The sequence below is a fragment of the Zea mays genome, chromosome 9 (assembly GCF_902167145.1).
Source record: "Zea mays cultivar B73 chromosome 9, Zm-B73-REFERENCE-NAM-5.0, whole genome shotgun sequence".
NCBI lineage: Eukaryota > Viridiplantae > Streptophyta > Magnoliopsida > Poales > Poaceae > Zea > Zea mays.
The window spans coordinates 157,112,459-157,122,785 of NC_050104.1; the positions used below are offsets into that span (position 1 = coordinate 157,112,459).

General features: G+C 41.4%; 1 protein-coding gene across 1 annotated transcript; it reads right to left on the bottom strand.

Annotated features, from left to right (window-relative positions):
• Nucleotides 1–321: 321 nt before the first annotated feature.
• LOC100285438 (tubulin--tyrosine ligase-like protein 12) lies at nucleotides 322–7,709 on the bottom strand. Its single transcript, NM_001158331.1, is given in 15 exon segments — nucleotides 322–536; nucleotides 1,065–1,222; nucleotides 1,301–1,370; nucleotides 1,574–1,648; nucleotides 1,740–2,063; nucleotides 2,190–2,347; nucleotides 2,946–3,123; nucleotides 3,310–3,451; nucleotides 3,522–3,629; nucleotides 3,880–4,136; nucleotides 4,410–4,535; nucleotides 4,629–4,830; nucleotides 5,745–5,869; nucleotides 6,340–6,585; nucleotides 7,382–7,709. Coding segments are annotated over 15 exon segments (2,619 nt in total). The 5' UTR covers nucleotides 7,682–7,709; the 3' UTR covers nucleotides 322–386.
• Nucleotides 7,710–10,327: the final 2,618 nt, after the last annotated feature.

The following is a 10,327-nucleotide window of genomic DNA, read 5'->3' on the forward strand; positions in this document are numbered from 1 at the left end:
TAGGGAACCTATCAGATGCAACTAAAGGCCTATTTAGTTCATAGCTAATTGCGCCACACTTTGCCTAATATTAATCGTTCAAATTGAAGAACTAGTCTTAGATAAAAAGATAGACAAAGTGTGGTAAATTTAACACCAAACCAAACAAAGCCTTAAATCAATTAGTGCAAAAAGTACAACTAAGACACAAGGGTTTAGGGAGAGGTAGAAGGATTGTTCTAAAAAATGGCATTTTTAAAAAGGTACTGCGGGAGCGCTGCGCAAACAACGACGAGAATGCACCACTGGCCAAAAAGAGGCAACAGCCAACAGACAAGAAGGTTATACATATGTCACGTTATTATGATAAAACCTGATGTTACAGCAGCCGCCTCTGGGGCGGATGCCTATAAGGGCAATACATGCGTTTGCTCGTCAAGAAAGAGGCAGCCAAACACCGAGTTGAAAAAATCACGGCCTCTGATGGTATCCTGGCTTCCTACCAGAGCTTGCGTGTCATACTTGCATGCCCTCCCGCAGTCTGGACAGTATGTCACCTGCAAGCCAATTTCAGGAATGGTTTGGTTAGAATACAATTGTCTCTAAAAGAGAACGGAAGATTGCAGTTGTTTCATGGAACAGAACGGCTCAAACGTGCTTCAACATATCGTTGAAGCAGTATTGCCAAGAAGAGAAAGAGGGAGCCTTATTCCTGAAGATGAAATCATTCCTCTACTTCCATATGCACCAAACCACCAGGGCCAAAATATACAAGAAGGTACACTTCTCATGGTTACAATCAGTGCTGCTAACAAATGCAACCGACGAGCGTAGGAGTTGCTACGAGTAGTACTATGTTCTAATGCCAGCATGCTATCTATGGCTGCAAGCTCATTCACACATTCGTATGTAATTCCATACTGAGTAGAGCACAAAATGAGAATGCATAAATCCTTCTTCCTGCTCCGGCGGAGCAAACACTCTTATAACCGATGTGCACAAAGATATAAGCTCAAGCAGGTTTCTAACAATACGGGAAAGGTAACAAAGCTACAATTACAAGACGGTAAGTCCTTGAGACGTACCTCTAAAACCTTTGGTTTGAATCTGTTGTCAAGCATAATATCTACACCGTAGATGGCCCTGGAGAATGGGTTCTGCATCTCAGGATGGACAGCTGCGGCCGCCTCAAAGATACGGCGTATGGTAGATCGTACGCTTTCATGAATGTCCAGCCATTTAACTAGAAGTTAAGGTAACAAATTAGTAAAGCAACAACTAAGAAGACACATAAAAGAGAGAGAATGCAGGATGTTAAAACCTTGGTGCTCCTTCTCGAACCCCTTGACGAACTCTGGTGTGTTCATATGATTCATCCTTCCGATATAATTCTGGATCAGCAGAAGCAGTTAGGTGACTAGTTAAATGTAACGTGACAACCGATCACAATTCACAATACAAGCATAAGCTAGGCGATGTAGGCAGACTTAGCAGAATCGTGCCAAGCATGCAAGAGAATGCGGCATTGATAAATCTTTGACAGCAGCTAATAATTAATGTTATCACACAGAAGTGAGAATGAGTTGGATCTCACCATCACAGTGAAATGGGTCTCGTACTCAAAAAAGCTAGTCTTCTCCAAAGTGTACTGATTGTTTGCTAACCTAACCTACAATTAAAAAAACACACAATAGTTGTCAAACAAAGAATGATAATGGCCAAAGGGATTTATCAAGTATCATCAGAATTTCAGGTCATACCCAGAAAACATCAGACAGAAATATTTCCAAAGGGCGGATACTACGGACTAAAACAATGTACCGAAGATCAAACTTCCTTCCTTGGAAAAGTGCAGGGCGTTCAATATATTTTTGGCATATCTTGGGGCCTGTCTCCATAAGTCTGATGATAGCAGACAAATCACCAGTAACTGTGGTATCGATTGTTCTCGCCATGTTCCAAGGCTTCATGATCCATAAATTGTCCATGCCATCTCGTTTCCTCACACAATAATCACCAATGAGTGGAGACAAATGGGTTTCCAGGTTATATGTAGGTTGAAGCCATTCAGGTGAGCCCCAAGCCTGCATGAGTCAAACTTAGTTTCAAATGCCACCATCGTTGATGTTGTCAAACTCAATACATTCTAGATTTATACAGTAAGCCACACAAGGGCCCCTAACCACACACAAAAAAGAAGAGAAACTAACCTTGTGGACGGTCTCCGCAAGGTGGTGCTTCATGACCAGGCAAGCTTCAAAAGGAAATTGGTTTGTGTATTGTTGGTCTGTGAGCCCTACAGCATTCTTTACTTCTGAATCTACTTGCATGCTTACCCAGATGATGTCAGCTTCCTTTGGATCAGTCGCTGCAGATACATAGAACAGGTGTGAAAGAGTTGCCTTTGAAGCATACATTTGAAGAAAAAATGGAAGATACCCAAACTAAATTCCACGATTTGTCAAGGCCTATAGTTGAAGGAAGCAAACTGATCAGATGGCATCACAATACTGTCATACTAAAGTGAATACTACAAAAATTAAATCACATTAGTTTTGATTGGTTCACTGGCAAACATTACAAGCTTAGTTGACAATACCGCAAGTTACAAACTACATGGTGCATGAATGGATCCCAAAGTGTTATCGCAAGGGTGTACAAGAAAAATAACATAATACTTAGAGTCCTTGGATAAATAATAATAGCAAACATGCAAAAAAATTTGAAGGCTAAGATTAAGGTTACTTATTAAGATTCAGATGATCCAGATAAATGGATAGTCTTTGTAGCAGAGAAGCTAACCGTTGTTTTTCAATCAATCAACCTAAGTACTAATGGTAAGGAGAAAAGGCACAGAAAGAAGAGGAAAAGGACTGCAAGCATGGGTTGAACTTGTGTAAACGATAGCTAGAATTCTTCAACCAAAAGGAGAGACAAATCACAGGACAGGGTTGAATGTTGCTTACTGAGAACAAATTCTGGCCGTGTTAAAAACTCCTCTACATGAGGTATGTCAGTATATACTCGAAGGACGCGACCATCCCTTGAGCGTACACTTTTGGTTGAGGGTGTCTGTGTCTCTTCTATTTTTGTCGAAGAACAAATGCTATTTGATTGAAGCTGTTCCTGGTACCTCCTGAATTCCTATGAAGTAGAAGGAAATATATATATATATATATATATATATATATATATATATATATATATATATATATATATATATATATATATATATATATATATATATATATAAAGATAAGGTTATTCTCGCAGCCTGCAGTACCAAAAGAAGCATATTCTTGTACAGAATAAGCACAGATACAAAATTGCCTGAATAAAGTAGTTCTCAGGTGTGCGGAACCAAGCTGTAAGCCTAGCTGAACGCTGTTTATCCTCACCAATACCAAACAAGAAATCCCGGGTACACTCTTCTCCAGTATGAACATCATGAGTGGGCCACAGAATTGTGTAACTGAAAATATTGGATATTAGCGAACTATAGTGTTAATAAGTTATATAGAATGTGTATCAAGGGTCAATGCCTTATAGCAGTGTGCAGTTTCCCTTCTGGCATGAACAAGAATGGAGCTATTCTGAAGTTTGCATTATCACTGTGGCGCATGGCTGAGCCCAACTCGTCCATGACATACCTGCATAAATAAGCAAACATCAAATGATAACAGTATGGACAGACAAAATATCATCTGCTCGCAGCCCAGGCGTTCTGTTTACAATCAGGCAAAGGTAAATCAAGATAAGCTCATATCTAACTCTAGGTAATGGGTCGTAATGGTGTGCAATTATCTTTTGACCAAACTTTTGCAGAGAACCACCTAGTTACTAGCGAGTCAGTAATGCTTTCAAAAAACAGATAAGAAAAGGCTAAAAACCAAGGCTTACCAAACAGGTGTTTCGTCAATCTTTTCATCATCAGCAAGCCGGTATGTCATAAGATACAACCACATTGCGCCAATAACTCTTTCAGCAAGGGGTTCTTCAGGTGACCATTCTGGAAGCCGTGGTTCAAGTGCAGAGTCAACTATATGCTTCCCACTCTCTATTATGCTTGAGGAATCCACGCCATTTAGCAAAGATAAATTAGGAAGAGACTCAAGAATGGAGATTGCACTGTTTCCCAGAGGGCCAGGAATGTCAACCTGTGAAATGAGTTTGCTAAGATTTGATTGTAGTGATGGTTGTCAAGAATCTAGACAAAAGAAAACGAGAAAATCCACCATAGGCTACTGAATAAGTGCATGTTCCATAATAAGCCACTTGTCATGAAGCTGACATGTCGTCTTGGGCATGTCAGTGAGACATCAAAGTTGTATTGTAGGCATATGAACTTATTCAGTGGGATATAGGGGATTTTTTGAAAAAGAACGCGTGAAGGTATGCCAAAAGAAGATATGTAAGGTGTAACCTAGTACCTCCAACTCTTGTAACTGAGTGAATCCACCAAATAGCTTTAAGAGATCATCGCCAGAAATTTGATCCAGAGGATTACCACGAATGTTCAATTTTGACAGAGATGGCAATTTACTAGGAGAGAACACCTAGGGGTTTAAACACCACAGAGAGAGAAATTGTCAGTACACGTGTTGAGAATTGCAGTGTATTATTCATAGAAGATCAGTTGCATTAGATACCTCTGGTAGCTTGTGAATGCATCTATCAGAAAGGTCAATAGTCCCAATGCTCCCAAACAATGTGCTTTCCACAGAAGAACAGGGATTATCTGCTCCAACAATGTCTGCGCAAAAACCTAGTGCCCACTCTCCGGCTTTACTTGTAAAATGTGAATTGTATATTTCCAATCCAGAGAGGCCATCGAAAACAGCTTTGTCAATACTAGCAAGACAAACAGGACAACAGAATGTCAGATCATTACCACATAGGCTATTAAAAAGACTACTGCCTGAAATACACATGACAGTAAGATTCTAGAAGCCTTCAATTATCCACTTAGTACTGATTCATTGCTCCTTAAGCCTGTTCAGCAGAGCTCCAGCTCAAGAAATCTTGGATCTGGAGCTAGTGGTGCATCAAGACTCAAGAGCATATGGATGAATCATTTTGTCTGCAGATTGTACTAAATATAAATATTTAAACCACTTTAATTCAATCTACAAACTACAGATCCAACCTAGATCTTGGAGCTGAAGCTGTGTCAAGGAGCCTTAATCAGGGAATTGAATTTCCCTTCCATGGCATTGCTGTTAACAGACATGTATTGTAACCAAATGTGGCAGTAGACTCTGACATTTAGACGAATTAAGTTTGCTTGACCCAAACTTCATGCATGCATAACCACTCTTCTGTTGTAGCAAGTACTGTTAACAACATAAAAGCTCAAAATGCATCGATGGCAAAGAGTTGGCAAGTATTTTTACTTCTTCTGTCCCAAAGACACTTTTGGCACCGCAAATCCATCCATATATTAAATCAATTGTTTGAACAGCCACAAAACACAACATTCCGGGCCTAGAATTTGCATGAATGTTCTGATTAATGCAGCTTAAAGAATTTCATGCGATAAATTACTTCCCATCCTCCATCAATGTAATGATAAGTTTTTCAACTTGAATTCTCTTTGGCCCTTGATTGCCATTGAAGTATGCACGGAAGAAAAAAAATACTTACCAACTTCATCAATGTGATATTGATAGTTTTATCTCAAATTGAGCTCTATTTGGCCCTTGAATTGCCATGGAAGTATGCAGTGAAAAAATTGCTAAAGTATAAGAAAAAAACTCAGTTCTGACCTTTTGCCAAGAACAGGATTCTCGTTCAACCAAAGTGCCTTTAGCTTTGTGCACTTCCTGATTTCTTGCATAACTTTCTCTGGATCCCGCAGCTTGTTTCCCCATAGGTTCAGAGCTACCAGATTCTACTCAGATACAAAAGGGAATAGTTAAGAAAAATTGAACACCAAGGACAAAGTGTCAAAAATAGTTCTTTGGAGTTATGATAACTAATATAAAAACATTATAAAAAATAATTGAAGTCACCACTAGTAACAGTGGCAAATCTAGGCATAAACTGTGGGGTCACCTGCCCCATAGCTTTTACCAAAATACGTTTAGCCCTCTTCATAAATTTTGAAATGATTGTGTTAATTGGCTTAACATCAACAAGTTTGGTCCCACAGGTTTTAAATCCTAGATCAACCTCAGACTAGTAGTATTCAAGTATTAGACCAAACACTAAAATTAACAGGTGAAACTTTTTATTTTCATGGGGAACATGAGAAGCACAAAACCATTTTTCTCAATGGTATATTACACAAATTGAGGACCTGTACATCGGAAAGAATCAGAGTATCAGACAGTTCCGTTTTTTAAGAAAAAAGAATCAGACCGGAAAATTTGCAGATAGATCCAAGGCTACTAGCATGTCATCATCAATTCCAAGTTCTTCAAGTTCCAGCCAAGCTGTAGAATCACTTCTCTCCTGAACTCTAGCCCTTTCTTTCTCGACTACTTGCGATACATGCTCCAAGCTCCCACTCTCGTCATCATCCTGCTCATCTGCTTCAATCTTGCGGTCCAAATCGACACACATTAATGCTGCCATCCTTTCAGCCAATCCTGGTACTTCCCTCAACTGCAAAATCATCAAAATGCATGCATAAGATCATCCTTAATAACATGACAAAATTCTGTAAGTGAACATTGCTACAATTCTTCCTTGCTAATCGCTGACCGTGCAAAGATAATAACAAATGAGTTCAAGAAGGCACTGATTGTTGTATTTTTAAGGGGCAATTGTGATTATACTCTTCTCCGGCATTGCAATTGCGATTATTTTTAGGGTTAATTGTGATTATACCCCTCTCTCACCTTGCAATTGTGATTTTACCCCTCATTTTTTATTTTTTTAATCACTAATTCTAGTTTACACTAACGGTGTTCAGGGGAGGGGCAAACACTTCTTTTTCAAAACAGAGGGGTAAAATCACACAGCTGAAAAATGAGGAGTAAAATCACAATTGCAAGGTCAGGGAATGGTATAATCACAATTGCCCCTATTTTCAAACAAGTAATGTGATGACAATTAGGTCTGTGTTGGTTAGAACAGTTTAAGGTATCTGAAATTATAGCCACCACCTAATGGATTGTACTAATTACAATGTAGAATGACCAATTATCGACACTTCAGCACATATAATTTGTAATCGTTCCAATTGGCCAAAAAATGAAATGGAACGTACTGAATAACTATTAATTCCACTGGAAGAAGATGATTACACTGAATGGATTCATGGCGATCTTCAAATTCGTAGTAGTAATTATTCAGGCACGCGTTACAAACACGTATAAGCCATACTGACCCTAAAACACCTCGCTCCTCGACAAACTAGCTGAAGTCACTGCAAGCACCAGGCTCATAGGCCACTCACCTGCTTGAGCGCATCAGGGAGGCGGAAGGACCACGCATGGTCGACGAGGAAGACATCGGACTCTTTTCCTAGAGACTGATCGGCGGTGAGCACGAGGCGCCGCTGCCTCCCGTCCTCGCACGGCTCTACGGCAAAGACCTCCCCGCCGTCGAAGACCTCGTCCGCGAGCTTGCGGTACAGCCTCCGGTGCAGCGACGGCGGGATGCCCGCCGCGGCCAGCAGGTACGCGTGTACCCGCACGAAGTCTTCGTAGGTTCGTATGCGGTCGCCAGATGAGGCAGAGGCAACCGCTGGTGACATGGCTATAGACCCGGCAAGCGGCGGCGGCGGCGGGTCCGAGGGCGGAGTGGGGAGAAGAAGGGTTTAGTTTAGCAGCCTCCAGAAAACAGAGTGGAGTAGAATAGGGCGACTAGCAGGCGAGAAGCAACATTGTTTTGCCGCTTTACGATTCTCGCTGGAAGGCTCCAGAGTTCAGACGATTTTTGCTGGAGGCTTGACACAGAACAGTTGGTGTGGCCACCTTGCGTTGGCGGTTGTCTCATCGGCGGTCCTTTTAAAAAAATACGGTAAACTACTGAATCAAGGAGCATTAATATGAAAGAAAAATCATAATCCGTTGAATAATTGAGGATGCCGTCTCCAGTATTTCATCCATATCATCATCAAAACACTATTTTACACTGTTCCGAAGAAAGAGATAGAGATATAGTCTGGTTGCACGGATAGAAGGTTGGCGCAAGTTTCAAATGGGAAGATATGCTTTCGACAACATCACCAATGTTGTCTGGTGGGAGAACATGCAATATGTTTTAGATGAAGTTGAACCTATGTATGTGTTCCTAAGATTTGTTGATCAGGAGAAAAGTCCAACACTTGGTGAAGTGCACATACAATACACAAACACCAACCACACATATCAAAGTAAGTTTGAGAATGACAGCGCCCGCTACAACATGATCATGGATGTGGATGGAAAGAGGAAGATCCAATGTACCTCCAACATTGGATGAAGATTCACCTATGAGGGACATTCCTCTTTCTAGCACGTTGTTTAATCGCTTGTATGTGAACAAGGATGCATAGAGGAAGTGCAAAAATGGGCCGATGGAACAGTTGGCGACACCCATATTGGCAAGCGGAAGACAAGACTTGGTCCATCAGATAGGAAAGGAAAAAGGGTCAAAATCACCGATCAAATCGAAGAGAAAGAAGAGGATGAAGACAGTGATGATAACACAAATGACCCTAGTGCTGGTGATGATGGTAGTCATGGTGATGTTGGATTATATGGTGCAGGAGGGAGTGGTGCATGAGATTGGAGGTCCACCGGAGGAAGTTGGTTTACCTATGCCACACAAGATTCTTACCATGGTGCACCTCATTCACAGTGGGGAGACAATAAGTGGTCGACGTCGTTCGGTTTCATTTCCTATCCAAGATGGAATCCGTAGCTCAAGTAGCTCCGGTTCTTCTAACTATCCGCCTGGACAAGATCTAGTCTATAACTCTTATGCATGGCAATGGCAACCAGGTCAGGGACAATAAGGTGAAGTACCACCATCGATCATGTATGGGTATGAAAACTATGGACCCCCTCCATCGCCATATTCAAATTTATCAAATATGTATCCATCAGACACAGTATGGGTATGGACAAGTTCACGCTGCACCGGTATGTTATTTTGCTTTGTGGATAAGTATTTACTTGTCGTTCTTGTTTTCTCGCTAATGTATCTCATATTTTTGTATAGACCTATCACTATCACTATGACATATTGGAATAATATTACGATACTTCCAACATGCTTGGGTACTATCACTATGACTCGAGCTGAACATGTGAGTATTGTGAAATAAATCGACCTATGTGTCGTTGCCTCGTTGAGAGCCGTGAAAGAACTTGCATATGAGTAACGCGAAGTTCGCTGGTTGTTTGTTGCATGAGAACTGGAGTTTGTGGTTGCATATGTACGTTGTATGTTTTTTGGTGAACATATGTCATGTGGATCAATTAATATTTAATGTGCAATATGAATTGAGCAAATTACAAATTAATCCTGTCAAAAATTTCCATTTTCTGTAAAAAAACATCGAAAACTGGTTTATTCTCGTGGAAAATCGACCGTTTAGGGCGGTTTACCTGAGAGCACCTAGAGGGGGGTGAATAGGTGATCCTGTAAAAACTTGAAACTTGATCCACAAAACTTGATTAAGAGTTTGCACAATAAAGCCAAGTGGCTAGAGAAGAGTTCTTGCACAACACGATAACCACAAGAAGATCAACACAGAGATGGCACAGTGGTTTATCCCGTGGTTCGGCCAAGTCCAACACTTGCCTACTCCACGTTGTGGCGTCCCAACGGACGAGGGTTGCACTCAACCCCTTTCAAGCGGTCCAAAGACCCACTTGAATACCACGGTGTTTTGCTTTCACTTTACTATATCCCGCTTGCAAGGAATCTCCACAACTTGGAGCCTCTCGCCCTTACACTTTGATTATCACAAAGAAGCACAGAAGTAAGAATGGGATGAGCAACGCACACAAGACATAAAATCAGAGCAACAACACGCACACAAGTCACAACAAGAGCTCTCAACACAATTCAAAGAGTTCTCTACTCAAATGGAGCTCTAGTTGCTATCACGAAGAATCGAATGCGCGGAATTTGAGTCTTGGTGCTTAGGAATGCTTAGAGAATGCTTGGTGTGCTCCTCCATGCGCCTAGGGGGCCCTTTTATAGCCCCAAGGCAGCTAGGAGCCGTTGAGAGCATTCCAGGAAGGCAATTGTTGCCTTCTGTCGACTGGCGCACCGGACAGTCCGGTGCACCACCGGACACTGTCTAGTGTGGATTTCTTTCCTTCTGTGGCGCAGCCGACCGTTGAAGATCCAGAGCCGTTGGCGCACCAGACACTGTCTGGTGCACACCGGACAGTCCGGTGCCTCC